This window comes from Amblyomma mixtum, chromosome 1, assembly GCF_055824585.1.
Source record: "Amblyomma mixtum isolate Tamu chromosome 1, ASM5582458v1, whole genome shotgun sequence".
In the NCBI taxonomy this organism is placed as follows: Eukaryota; Metazoa; Arthropoda; class Arachnida; order Ixodida; family Ixodidae; genus Amblyomma; species Amblyomma mixtum.
In genome coordinates, this window is record NC_143012.1 from 101,884,155 (window position 1) to 101,898,314 (window position 14,160).

Below are 14,160 nucleotides of genomic sequence, written 5' to 3' on the forward strand. Positions count from 1 at the left end.
TCTGGAGCCCTCCACTGCGCAATCCCTCATAGCTTGAGTTTGCTTTGGGATATTAAACCCCATAAACCAAGCCATTTTACAGAGACTCCTGTTCACGGCTTGTTTCCCGAGATGTAGGACAGTATCTGCAGAAAGGAAAAGAGAAAGTGGCAAGGAGGGCTGGTTGCCCAGCGGACACCAGCCTGCTCGTCTTTCATCTCAGTGCCACTGCTGAGCGTGTAATTCGACGTGAAAGGGGCCTCCTTGAGGGACACTGCCATGGAGATACTGGGCCCTGTGAGCGTACAGGCCCCCGAAGAACACCAGCTCGTGGTGCCGCTCAGGCCACAAGTGCAAAGACAAGATCCAAACATATCCCTTTCAGGCGCCATTTTTTGTTTTATTGAAATGAGTTATTTTTTTTCACCTAAGTAGTACATTCGGGCCTCAAGAAAGGGAGTTGGTTAGTTTTTGATCGTGAAAGACCAGCGGGTCAGTTTTTACAACAATGTGGAGAAATCCGTATAAAGTGTCAGATTTGTTAGAAATAGTAACATCGAAATGTTCTCATGTGTCAGGTAAGCACCCTAGGAATCGTGGAATCATTTTGCGTTTAAAAAGTGCACATTACACTCGAAATTGAGCAAAAACAATCAATGTTTTCACTTGCAACGAAATCCGTCTGCACAAAAATGGTGGACAACGTGCTACCTAGCTCCCTGTTGAGTGAAATATTATCTACCGCGTCCGCTACATGGCACAAAACAGCAACTTATTTGCGATAAGAAGGGTGCTCAATTCGAATGCAACAATGAAATCACTGCTAGGTGCAGCAGTCTCTCAGAAAAAGCGTTAGTTTGCTGTACACACGATAGTGTACAAAGCGCCTGAAAAGGGATATGTGCCGCTCACAGCACAGGTCACCAGAACAGAGGCAAGTGGTACTGCTGAAATTTGCATTACAGGCTGTGTCTGTTGTGTTTTTAGCCAAAGAATACGCTCTTGGAGCTATTTCCTCTTCTCTTGACTGTCCTCAAGTGGTGGTCAGAACCCGAGCCTTGCCCTGGTGTGTGCATTGGTTCATATCCCTGGTTGCAGGAGTGCTTTGCCGTCATCGTGGGGGGCCCCAAGGAGTCCGAGGAGCTGCTGCGGGAGAAGTTTGACTACATCTTCTACACGGGCTCCACCCACGTGGGCAAGCTCATCTACGCGGCCGCCCAGAAGCACCTCACCCCCGTCACCCTCGAGCTGGGGGGGAAGAGGTGAGGCTGGGGTTCCAGAATCCCAGCTGCATTTGTGGGAGGGAAAAGTGCAAATCATTCATCTTTTTCCACATAACTGCAGCGTAAAGAATGACGTTTACGAAGGAAGAAACACTTACGACACGGACAAACGCTGCAGCGTTTGCAGTGTCATTTTTTACACTGCAGTTATGTGGAAGCAAAGTAACCAAGTTCCCCAAAAGCTCGTTTTACTAATTCATCTTTTTAAAAAAGCACAAACACAACAGGACACAGAAAGAAAAAAAGACAAACATCTGCAACTGATGTATTGGAGGTAAAACCATGGCGTATATATACATCCACAGGCCTGCGTAGGCACAGCCTAACAAGTAACCTGGAAACTAGCCAGCAGAAAGTTATCACCCTAGACGCGATAGGAAATTCACCTCAGCATTGTATCAGCACCAGACCAACGCCAGACGCTACAACCTACGAAGACATAACATGGAATACAAGCCAGGAGATAGTCTGGGTTCGGACGCCCATTCACTGCCACAGATTGAGTGAAAAAGCTTTTGCACCACTATTTCGGCCTGTACAAGATTCTTCATTGGCTAGATGAACTGGAGTACCTTTTGCTGGGCTAGTTGGTGTCACATTGTGTTCAGAAAAGTAAAAACTGCTCTAAATTCTACACAAACCACACAGAAAGATAGACAGGACGGGCGCCCATCCTGTCAGTCTTTCTGTGTAGTTTGTGTAGAATTTAACGCTGTTTTTACTTTCCGAGGCGAATTGGACTATGAAGTCTTCCCTGACCAAATGACGGCATCTCAGCAAGGCCGCGTACTACCAGAAGCTGTCCACGTCATTCGTCTAAAGCCCTATTATGCACGCTAGAGGACGCTGTGTTTCCACCCTCGGTGTTTATTTTTGCACAATCCGTTTTTTGTGTTTGTAGTCACCTTATTTGTTTTAAAGCATCACGTCGATGCTTCTTTGAGAGGGGATTAATTCCGCGAGTCTTTGTACTGTTTGTTTGTTCATTCATCGTAGCTGCCGGCACGCCCCTTCATCGCTTCGTTCGTGATGCAAGACTCAGCCAGATTTATCTCAATTGATCGCATCCAGGCGGAGCCGATTCTACATTGTTCCAGAGTGTTCTAGTAACTTTCCTAGCTTTATCTCGAAAGTTCGCTGTAAGCTAAACCAAACCAAGCTTTAAAGAGAGCACGGCCAAGAGCGGCCGGCAATTCTGTTCAACAACCACCCTGCACGCTTATTGCTACGCCGCCGCCGAGTGATTCAGTTCTTTGCAGGCCAAGTCAGCCCAAAAAGAGTTTCATTTAGATGTGTTTATTTTTGCACAATCCGTTTTATGTGTTTGTTGTCACCTTATTTGTTTTAAAGCATCGGGTCGATGCTTCTTTGAGAGGGGATTAATGCCGCTAGTCTTTGTAGTGTTTGTTCATTCTTCAAAGCTGCCGGTACACCACTTTATCACTTTGTTTGTGATGCAAGACGTGACCAGATTTATCTCAATTGATCACATCCAGGTGGAGCAGCTTCTATGTTGTTCCATTTTAGTAACTTTGCACGCCTTATCTCGAAAGTTCGTTGTAAGCTTTAAAAAGAGCATCGCCGACAGTGGTGGGCATTCCGTTCTAAAACTGCTGAGCATGCTTATTGTTGTGCCACTGCCCAGTGATTCAGTGGGTGCAAGTCAGCCCAAATAAAGAGTTTTGTTTTGAAGCAATCTTCGCCATTCTTCCCTAGAACAGTCTGGGAGTTGAACGCACTTCCTGCTGATACTGCAGAATGCCCGACTGTCGAGTGTCTGCTATTAAAATTGAAACATTGTTTTTAATATGTTCGCATGTCATGCTGATTTATTACTCTTGACATTTCTTATGCATGTGGTTTGACGTTCTTAATCTTATCAGCCTCTCTCTACAACTTCCGCCCACTGCACTCATGAGCCAAGAAAGGCCTTACAATACGTCGGAATGTATGTGCTAAAAATAACAGTGTGCATGCTCTAATATGATTCACCAGGGTGGAAATTTGGGCAAGTTGGTACTGATCCATAACATAAGAGTAGCGCGAAACCAGGACGACAGACAGAAGGGGAGAGAACACACGCCAACAACACAGGCGTCTCTGTTGTGGGTGTGTGTTCTCTCCCCTTTTGTCCGTCGTCCTGGTTTTGCGCTACTCTTATGTTGTGGGCGTGCTCTAAATCACAAAAGCACCAGGGGAAGCCCGAGAGGAACAACTGAACTCTTTTTAAAACTGGAAGCCGTGCTGAGAGTGCAGCTGTGTTGTCCCTGCTGCTTGGCAGCCCCGTGTACGTGGACGATGCGGTGGACCTGGACGTCGCGTGCCGGCGGCTCATGTGGGGCAAGTTTGTCAATGCGGGCCAGACGTGCATCGCCCCCGACTACGTGCTCTGCCACGCGGCCATCTACGCCCAGTTTGTGGACGCCTGCAAGAGGGTCATCACCGAGTTCTACACCGAGCATCCGAGGGACTCCGCCGACCTGGGCCGCATCGTCAACACCAACCACTGCAGGTGGGTATAAGCCCCAAGCGAGACCTTTGGGGTGTGTTTGTGGCAAGTGAAATGAATAAGTAAACAAAAATTACCGACGATTACGTTACTTCCTAATGCGAAATTTGAGCGCAGCAAATAAGCTGTTTCACCTTTTCGATAGATTGAGGCAAAGAAATCGAGCAACACATGTATGCGCTATCACAGAATTTTTTTTTTATTTTTCACACGTATTCGCAATTTCGGCTCGGGCGGTGCACATATACAGATCCGCTGCCACCGATCTGGCTCTCTGATTGCCACCGCACAGGGGTTGCATTGGAGGAGGAGCGAAGAAAGGAATTAAGTTCGAGCCGGCGCTTTGACAACCAGAGACTCGCAGGAAGTGGGGGGAGGGGGGCGCCGTGTACACCCAGCGGCAAACGATGGGGGCAGAAGCGCGCGCAGCAAGCGGACAACACGATAAAGGGAGGAGGGAAGAGATAGCAGCGACTGACTGATGCCGCTGACGCCGATAGCGCTGGGGGGATGAAAGGGGGGCGGAGCTGGTTACGAGGCCGACGACGACGCGAAACCCAGGAACGGACGCCAAAGAGCTGCGCTCTAAAAAGGGAGTAATTACTCATTGATGTCCACTCGAGCGCAGCCATATGGCTACAAACGAAAGCTGTACAACTTTTTCAGAAACTTCGCAGTTAAAGAAAAATTCGTCCTGGTCCGGGGTCCGAATCCGGGACCACCGCTACACCGGAGCAGTCGCTCTACCAACTGAGCTAACCGGGACGGCAAGCTCATGGTAGGGCGAGAGCGAATTGATCAGTAACTCGAAGTGGGAACAGCGTTGACCAAATGTTTAGGGGAATCCCCCAGGGTGGAGTGGATTTGTAATTGTAAATATCCACAACTGGGATTCCAACCCGCAGCAGCAGGAACAGATCAGCTTCGCTGGCCTCTGTGCAAGGGCACTAGGGTCTCACCGCAGCCAAACATGCCTCGTGTTAACCTCGTGTTAAACTGCAACACACTGTCGCGCTGCGCATTGCACATCGTCTTCTTGATCAACTAGCATTTTACTAGCAAACTAGCATTCGCACTTTGAGCTGTGTGGCTGTAGTGACAAATACTGGCATTGTTAATGAAAAATTTGACGCGCATAACTGGCACCCTGGGTCAGTGGACACCTCAATCACGCTTTCAGGTGGTGGTGTCCACCTGCAAAAAACTATGCTTTCACACAGTATTTTGCACTTAGCAGTGCTAAACTGTCAGCCATTTTTTTTGCTTATATATTGTATTTCTAACCAATCAGTCAAACTTGCAGATGCAGTACCATCTAGAAATTCTATTAACCTCTATGCTGTACCAGTTCTAAATCTTGAACCAGGCAGTGATCTTTAGATCACTGCCTGGCTTTTAAGCCACCAATCCTCCTAATGTTTGTGTACTAATGTGTACCGCAGACTTGCGTTACCTTTATTGTCTCTAAAGCCTAGAGCCTCAGGTGAGGAGACTGTGCCTGTGTCGATGTCTGGATGGGTACTGCCACATCCTAGCAAAATGTGCTCAGGTGTTTCTGCAGATTTATGTCATTATCTTGCTTTATTTTTTTATATATATATATAGTTTCGCATTCTAAGGTTTGTGATCTAGCCTCAAAGAGTAGGGCACTGCCTCTTGAGTTATCGTGCAACGATTCCTTCCTGATTTGGCCTTTCCAAATTTGAATGCAGTGTAGAGTCTGCCCTTTTGATTGCGCATTTAAAGCTGTTTCTCCTTCCTCCTTTCCTGCGTACTTAACGGTTAGCTTTTTAGTCCTTTTCTACTACTGTGCATAAGTACTTAGAAACTTTAGCTGCTCTACTGTTTTCATTCGGTTTCCTCATGCCCCTGTACTCCCCTGATGGTGGTTTTGCCCTAGGAGCAATCTTCCAACAGCTCTCCGATTTCTTTCTAGCCCTGACTGAACTTCTGCCCTTAGGCACCAAAGTATGCTCTCCAAAGTAAGCTCCCAGTTGCCATGATTCCTTTCATACCTGTTGAGCCCCCATAGTGGTTTATGCTTCATTATTGCAGCATCTCTTCGCCTTTTCTCTCGGGTAGATTTTTCGTGCTTTTTCGTGTCTGTCCTTCGTTTACTTCTTTTGTAAGCACCTGTTAAGTGGAATCGTTTAGTATCATCCAACCTGACTTACTTGCGCTAATAGTAAAGCCTGGAGTGTTTCCTTTGACTCTGCAGTATTATCCAGAGTGTGTAGATCTCCCTGGCTATCAGCTGGTAGTACAACATTGTCGGCGTACATTTAATACGTGGGAGCTGGCGCTCTACATTCATTCTGCCTAATTTGTGCAAGACTTTACTTTGCCGTGGCCTCCTTTTAATATTAAATCAGAAACGAATACAAGTAGTAGCATGACAATGGATAAAGTGTTTATGGTGCAGTGCAATAGTGCTGCTTGTTTGAACGTATAAGATGGCAGTCTGAATCCCCGTGCTCAAAATAAATTTGTTTGTTTTGCACCAGGATTAGTAGTAATAATAGCAATCTTTATTCCCATCGTAGTAAATACAGAAATGACGCAAGTGGTGGGAAAAAGTGGAAACGCTCCACTGAGTTCTCGCCTTGTTTGAGGTAACAGCAGGCAGCGAGAAACGCCTTTAGTTGGGCCACTCGCTATCATGTCTGTTGTTTTTTGAGGCTGAGCTGTATCGGAAGGCTGAAATGGGTGAGCCGTTCTCTCCCCCCGCAGGCGGATAGCCAAGTTGCTGGAGGGCGTGCCCATTGCCTTTGGTGGGGAGGTGGACGTGGACAGCAAGTACGTCGGCCCAACACTGGTCACCGAGGTGAAGCCGACCGACGCCCTCATGCAGGAGGAGGTACGTCTCATGGCTGACAGTGGGCACACCTCGTGTCCCGTGTAGAGGACATCTTGTGTTTCTGTGAATTTGTCGTGGCTGTGCAGTGGTCGGGGATGCCTTGTCTGACACTTCGGGGCCATGCATTCCTTGTTTTTTGGTGACTGTTGGCTCTGTTTCACACCTGCATACTGTGGTCCCATGCCCTGGGTTCTCACTTTCAACCATATGGATGGATGAAGTCAAGAGTTTGCCCCGCTGCGGTGGCTCGGTGGTTACGATGCTCGGCTGCTGGCCCGAAAGACGCGGGTTCGATCCCGGCCGCGGCGGCCGAATTTTGATGGAGGTGAAACTGTAGAGGCCCGTGTACTGTGCGATGTTAGTGCACGTCAAAGAACTCAAGGTGGTCGAAACTTCCAGAGCCCTTCACTACGATGTCCCTCGTAGCCTGAGTTGATTTGGGACGTTAAACCACAATAAACCAATAAACCAAACCAAGTCATGAGTTTCGGAGCCTTTTTTGTCCAACTCTTGGCTTCATCCACCCACATGGATGAAAGTGAAAACCCAGGGCACAGGTGATTCATGTGTGAAACAGGGCCAACAGTCCTACGAGAGCCGAAATGTCTGTTTTTTTTTTCTTTTGTTCAGCGTCCATTTGTAAGTTTTAATGTGAGCGGGTGGAGTCCTTTCTGAGGAAGCGATGGCTGTCTCTTTCAGATCTTTGGTCCCGTGCTGCCCATTCTCAGGGTGAACAGTGCCGATGAAGCGATCGAGTTTATCAATGAGAGGTTGGTGATGGCCCACCTGCGATTGGAGGACTGTTGCTTCATTGCTTGCAGCCATTGGAGGGTCGCATGCTCTCTTTCCTCAGTGGGCCTGTAGGCTGCTTGGCCCCACAGCGTGCTTGGGTGTTGTCGCAGGGAGAAGCCGCTGACACTGTACGTGTTCTCGTCGCGGCAGAAGGTGATCGACCGCTTCATGTATGAGACCACGAGTGGCAGCATCTGTGCCAACGACACCCTCGTCCACCTCTCCGGTGAGTGAAGGAAGCAGTGCCACGAGAGTGTTGTGCTGAGGGGAGGATGGTGTGGGTGCAGTGGACACGCTTCCCTTTGGCGGAGTGGGCCAGAGTGGCATGGGCCGCTACCATGGCAAGTACTCGTTTGACACCTTCTCCAACAAGAAGGCGGTGCTGGTGCGCTCCTTCAACCCCATCGGGGAGGCCTTTGGCCGGCGCCGCTACCCGCCCCTGGACGACTTCAAGGTGGCCTACTTCCGGCAGCTGCTGCTCAAGCGCAGCTCCCCGCTGGGGGGTCTGCTCAGCTGCTCCCCGTACCTGCTCGTCTTTGTGCTGGGCGTCGCCTCCGCCTTCCTGCTGCGCTACGTGCTGCACGTGAGTAGTAGGGGCCGCCACTCTCTGCTAGACGGCAACCGTGGCAGTTAAGTTGATTGGTCGCGTTTAAAACAGCCACCTGTCGCAGCAGCGTTATGCGGTGGAGAAGTTAGTTACATCCAAGGTAATATGCAAAAGCTTGTTTTATCTGTGGTGTTGTATCCGAGACTAAGGTTCGTTACATCCAGTGTTAACTCGTAAAAGGTTGCTACGTGGCGCTCTGCCACCTCATTATGCACCTCGAAGTTGCATGCCTACCTTGGTGGGCTGCCTTCCCACTGGGTTATGGGCAACCTACATTCCGCTGGCTACTGACCAATGGCTTTTCTGCAGACCGTACCAAGGCATCATTAACTGCTTCTGCACAGATAACCTCCACTTCTGCATTCTCTAGCATCCCTTTGCTTCCTTGTCTGACACCAAGGGTGCATAATTGCACTATGTAATGGCATATATGTATATATCTTGCAAATGGATCACCGTCACACTGTGCCAGGACGGATGGCCAAAGGCTCGCCTCAGACCAAGTGGAGATAGTTTGTGATTGCTTCCCTTAGTGTGTGGCTTCTTCGGCTATAAAATTGTGCCAGCAGTTTGGTTTCCCTCTGGATGGCATTGACTGAACGTATGCTGCATTTTAGCACTTCCTTGCAGCACTGCCAGAGTTGCAGTGAGTACAGAGGTAGTGTTCCGATGCTGCAGAATGCAGTGTCAGTATTAAAGGGGCATAGCGTACTCAAAAAAAAATATAGTGTGCTTCCTAGTGTACAAGTGCCAAACGCTATTTCAAACCAAGCCTTACCGTACGCTTGTGTTGCATACGCTATTTCCCGCGTTTAGTGTGCGGGGCTCTTCCGTACTCTGAAATATTATTTCTACAATGGCGCTGCCCATCAAAGCTGGACCCCTTGCTTCATACTGAACTCATCATTTTAACTACCGTTTTCAGCACGTTCACTGGTCGTAAATGAGGCACCAGAGTTTTGCTTCACCTCTTATCACCTATAACAAAAGTAATGAGTGATGAATTCGCTTTATTTTCCATGTAGAGTGACAATTCTGGCGCTTCAAGGCCTAAAAAGGAGCATCGGTTTGTTGACAAAAATGGTTCCCATTCTAGCGACCAGATGGTGTCACTAGGCTGAACTTATAGTTGCGCCTCCGTTTGCTTTGCATAAAGGGAACTAAATGTGCAAATGTGACAAATAGTGTAACATCCTACAAAATGCTTGCTTGCGTTTAGCATATGTATCATGAATACATTTGTGGTAGGTAGGCCGCAAGTAGACGCATACGAAGAGTCGTGGAGGTGCACGTTGTACACACTCTCCTGATTGGCTGAGGCAGTCTGTACCTCCCCTAGTACTGCAAGGAACTTATGAGATGAAGTTATAGATCAGTGATGCAATGCAATGCTGATTCATAGTCGCCAAGTCTTGTTACTCAAGAACGAATGTCCTCATGAGGTTCACTTTTAATTCACAACAGACAAAGAAACAGTGAAGAAGAAAGGTGTTAAAAGTCACCGATCCACAAAGAAACCCGCTGAAATTGGCTCCTGGTAGCCACATAAAGCCTCTTTTTGAACCCCAGTGCCTTTGGCATAAGAGCAAATTAGCTCACTTTGATCTTAAGCAGTTTAAAGCTCAGGCAGTCAGTTATTATGGAAAGGGAAATACTTCCTCCAAACCAGTAGGGTCATTACATGCCAACTGATCCAGACTTTGGACTCGACCATCTTCGATTTCTTTAAAAAAATCGTGGCGTATTGCGTTGCTGTGACAAACATTATACTATCTTATTTTTGGCGAAAACAATTTTTCCTGCCATGGCTGCCATCTTAAGTTTGCAAGTGGTTGCAAAACCTAGTCACACCAAAAAATTTGTAAAAAATAACCTTTCTAAGCATTATTATCAAAATTTTTTCACACAAATGAAACAGATTGCACTTCCATGTGCAGTAAACTGAACTGAATTTGTTTCATTTTTGTTTAAGTACAAACGGCGGAAGAAGGTACAAAAAGATGAAATTTCGGGATTTTTTAGCAAGTTTTGTGTTGCAACAGTAGTCGTTTAGACTACTTTTTTAAGTTTCCATGAAGGCAAAGAAGCCTTTAAAATTATTTCAGAGATCAGAAAACGCAAGGTGTGTCGTCAGAAAAATTCTAAATTTGAGAAAATTTGCTTTCCGGGGTATATTTAGGCTTGACATTTGTACTGAGGTGTCAGTGAAGGAGCAGCGTCAGTTCTGTCTATATTTCCAGCCAGCGGAAAAGTGTTCTGCAGTAAATGCACAGTACCGTTCAATGGCATTTATTTCTGAAAGTTTATCAGAGTGATTATTGTTTTAATTGAGAAAGTAATTTTGCAAGTTGAGTCCTTGCATTCAACAAGGGCGTTGCTCCATGATTGCTCTTCACTGCGGTGCACGGCGCTCCAAGTGAGTGTTGCTTATATTTTGCTGTTGAATGTTCCGCTGGCGTGTTTAATCACATTTAGTCAACTGTTGTGTCACTGAGTATGATGCAAGTCCCGCGAGCACCATGGATAGAGATAAGGGCTTGATGCGGTGAAATTCGCATATTCTTTTCAGTGGTAACGCTCTTGCAAACCGTTCACTCAAGTGCGCTTCATTTTCTTGAATAATTACTTGCGACACCCAGAGTACTATGACACGCTTAATAGTTTCCTCGGCACATGCAAAGAGCTCATAGGGGGTCAGCATTTGATCTCTGTACGGCCTCTGCACACTTGCTCTTGCTGCTATTGAAAAGCTACCTCAAATCTTGGAAGTGACTTTCTTCTCCAGAACATGGTGGAATGATGAGCTTGTTCACCTTGGCTTGTGTCCGCCATGGGAAACGGACTCCATTCCGCTTAGGTGCAACCATGGAGGGCACGGTCGGAGTGGTTTCAACTCTGGCTGTGCATTTCCTGGCCAAAGGGCAGCTCTGTACTGTTTACTTTGAGGGACACTATCCTCCATTCCATACATAGCCGCCGCGGTGGCTCAGTGGCTATGGTGCTCGGCTGCTGACCCAAAAGACGCGGGTTCGATCCCGGCCGCGGCGGCTGGAATTTCTTTGGAGGAGAAATTCTAGAGGCCCGTGTACTGTGCGATGTCAGTGCACGTTAAAGAACCCCAGGTGGTCGAAATTTCCGGAGCCCTTCACTACGGCGTCTCTCACAGCCTTAGTCGCTTTGGGACGTTAAACCCCACAAACCAACCAACCAAACCAAATTCCATACATAGCAGGCAATGCTGCCAAAATTAGCAAGCCTCTTCGCACAGGCTGAGTCTGCATGCAAAAAAGTAGTTTGCCATACAACCAAAGCGAACACAAGCATATTTGGTAGCGACAAATGACTGGCACCTCCTGGACTTCATTTTACCTCTTGCCACATTTTCATCCTGCGACTGGTTGAGGTTTCAAGAAGCAAAAAGTACACGTGGCGGTATGATAAGCGGTTGGTAGAGCGAATTGCTTCTACTAAATCCGCGCCCAAAAAGTAGTTCACTCTCCGTGAAAACTATGGCCAGAGAGCCCGAACACTGAGCGCCTCACAGCTTCGACCACGATTTTCAATGCTATAGATAGTTTTATACCGCTCTTTGTATTCGTCCAAACAATGACCGGAGTTTCGAGAAGAAGGAATGATACGAGGTGGAGTAGTATGGTTTTGCGGACGCACTACTTCAGCAACCTCCGCAGCGTTGCCTGCTATGTATGAAACGGAGTATAGTCATTCTGCTCGGACCCAAAGTGGCACCTGCATTTGAAAGCCCTCCTTGCAGCTGCAGAATGAGGAGCATGTCTGCGGCTGTCTCTGGTCTGCATCTCCTGTTACCGTGCGTGGTATCCCTGATCCTACTGCCCCTCCATTTTCATTTTTTGTGTCTGTGCCCTTCGGCCGGTTTCTGTACTGCCCAAGCTGACAGCATGCAGGCCTAGCGCTCCGTTGTATTTGAACAGTGGAGTGCCTGTTCTGTTTATATTTCCAGCCGGCGGGAAGTGTGCTGCAGTGAATGCAGTGGAGAGCACTCATGGAGCAACGTCCTTGTTGAATGCAAGGACTCAACTGGCAAAATTATTTGCAAAAATTATTTATTTTATCTCGCTAGTGCAGTAATTCTGGCAACAGAGTGCAGAATCGTTCGCGCTGTGTGCCATGATGCACAATTGAATTCATAAGCTGCCCTTTCTGGGTGCAGGCCATGGTTGTGCACATTTGTCGCAAAGGGGTGGTGTGGTGGAAGGTGGCTGTTTGTGTGCACCGACTCCAACTGACCCACTAACCTATGAGAGATGCTCAACTTAACATTCTCCTCTGCTTCCTGGCAGGGTGGCAAGCTGCCGCTGACGTGGTGGCAGAACTGAACCCCCCCTTTAGGCTGATGATGAGACTACTGCATGGGGTGCGTAAGGTATTCATCTCTCTCTCTCTCTCTATGATTCACTAACATCCACCCCGCACAGCTGTTGGTGAAGTCAGCTTTCCTCTGTGGATGCTAATGCGTAATTGCTGACCTCATTTCGAATCTACTCCACCTGTGGCAAGTTTGAGCAGTTTGCTGAGGACAGGCACTTCTTTTTTTCTTTTTCATTTTACAGTCTGGCCCTGGGCTCTTCTGGCCATCGCAAAAAATTGATTTCGTGCAGTTTACCAATATCCCTCAAGAGAAAAGTATACAGCAGATGTATCTTCACGGTACTCAGAAACGTGGAGGCTAACAAAGAGGGTTCAGCTTATAAGTTAAGGACAACGAAGCAAGCTATGGAAAGGAAAATGACAGGTGTAACGTTAAGAGACCGGAAGCGACCGGAAGTGGGCGGAGTGGGTGAGAGAACAAACGTGGGTTAATGACATCCTAGTCGAAATCAGGAGGAAGAAGTGGGCTTGGGCAGGGCATGTAATGCGAAGGCAAGATGACCGCTGGTCCTTAAGGGTAACGGAGTGGATTCTAAGAGAAGGCAAGCGTAGCAGGGGGCGGCAGAATGTTAGCGGGGCGGATGAGATTAAGAAGTTTGCGGGAATACGGTGGCCACAACTGGCGAAGGACAGGGTTATTGGGAGAGAGACATGGGAGAGGCCTTTGCCCTGCAGTGGGCGTAGTCAGGCTGATGATGATGATGATGCATTGCTTGATGTGCATGTTGCAGGCATGGTTGCTGCTGGGCACAAAACCAGTTTCAGTTGATATGAGCACTGGGTGTTCGTGCGCAAGTGAGTCTGGCAGTTATGGGGCCCCAGATAAAGGGAGGAGCATGGAGAGAGAGATGGGAGAGGCCTTTGTTCTGCATAGGCAGGCTGATGATGGTGAACTGCAGTCTGTCGCTGCTGCCGATAGCAACACCCCTCGATAGTCGGCAGGAACCACTGGGCCTCTGCGTTGGCCTCCACCTTAAAGCACGGTGGTATGTAGGAATGGGAATAATTTGCGTTTTTGCTTTTAGTACCCTTACCTGCTTGAAGCAAGAGCGCTTATCCAGCACATTTATCGAAGCAAGGTCAAACTGTTGGTTGCCAGAGGGAGGAGGCCTGCTGAAAGGTACACCTGTGCAGATGGTAACCCTAATTGCAGAGTAGCTTATGATTTCTGTGGCCTTCATGATGCATTGGCATACTATTGAGCAGTTTTTAAGCTTGTTCTAGGTTTACTGTACGTGCCTTCATGTTTGCACCCAGTTTTGCCCTTGCCCCACCAGGGTGGGTCAGTGGTTACGGCACTCAGCTGCTGACCCAAAAGACACAAGTTCTATCCCAGCCGCGGCTTCGATCCCGGCAGTCGCATTTCGATGGAGGCGAAATTCCAGAGGCCCGTGTACTGTGCGATGTCAGTGCACGTTAAAGAACCCCAGGTGGTGGAAATTATCCAGAGCCTTTCACTACGGCGTCCCTCATAGCCTGAGTCGCTTTGGGACGGTAAACCCCAATAAGCCAATAAGCCAAGCCATAGCTTAAAGGAATGTAAATGAATAGCCGCAACGTGTTCTTTACATTCCTCTCAGCAGGGCACACTGCTGCAGTGATGTTGCCAGCGCATGTTCCATGGCTGGCATCATCATCATCAGCCTGACTACGCCCACTGCAGGGCAGAGGCCTCTCCTATCTCTCTCCAATGCCTGCAAACTGCTTAATCTCATATGCCCGGAGA

At 48.0% G+C, this 14,160-nt stretch overlaps 1 protein-coding gene across 3 annotated transcripts in view; it reads left to right on the plus strand.

Annotated features, from left to right (window-relative positions):
- The window catches only part of Aldh-III (Aldehyde dehydrogenase type III), a 41,943-nt gene that overhangs the window by 23,331 nt on the left and 4,452 nt on the right, over positions 1-14,160 (plus strand). The window contains exons 6-12 of one of the 3 annotated variants that reach the window (XM_089555118.1): positions 1,078-1,241; positions 3,544-3,774; positions 6,502-6,628; positions 7,328-7,398; positions 7,531-7,646; positions 7,708-8,003; positions 12,347-12,429. In XM_089555118.1, coding sequence (XP_089411244.1) covers positions 1,078-1,241; positions 3,544-3,774; positions 6,502-6,628; positions 7,328-7,398; positions 7,531-7,646; positions 7,708-8,003; positions 12,347-12,382 — 1,041 coding nt within the window. In that variant the 3' untranslated portion in view covers positions 12,383-12,429. The remainder of the gene's footprint in view (positions 1-1,077; positions 1,242-3,543; positions 3,775-6,501; positions 6,629-7,327; positions 7,399-7,530; positions 7,647-7,707; positions 8,004-12,346; positions 12,430-14,160) is intronic. The other 2 variants (XM_089555125.1, XM_089555133.1) reach the window with 2 other exon arrangements.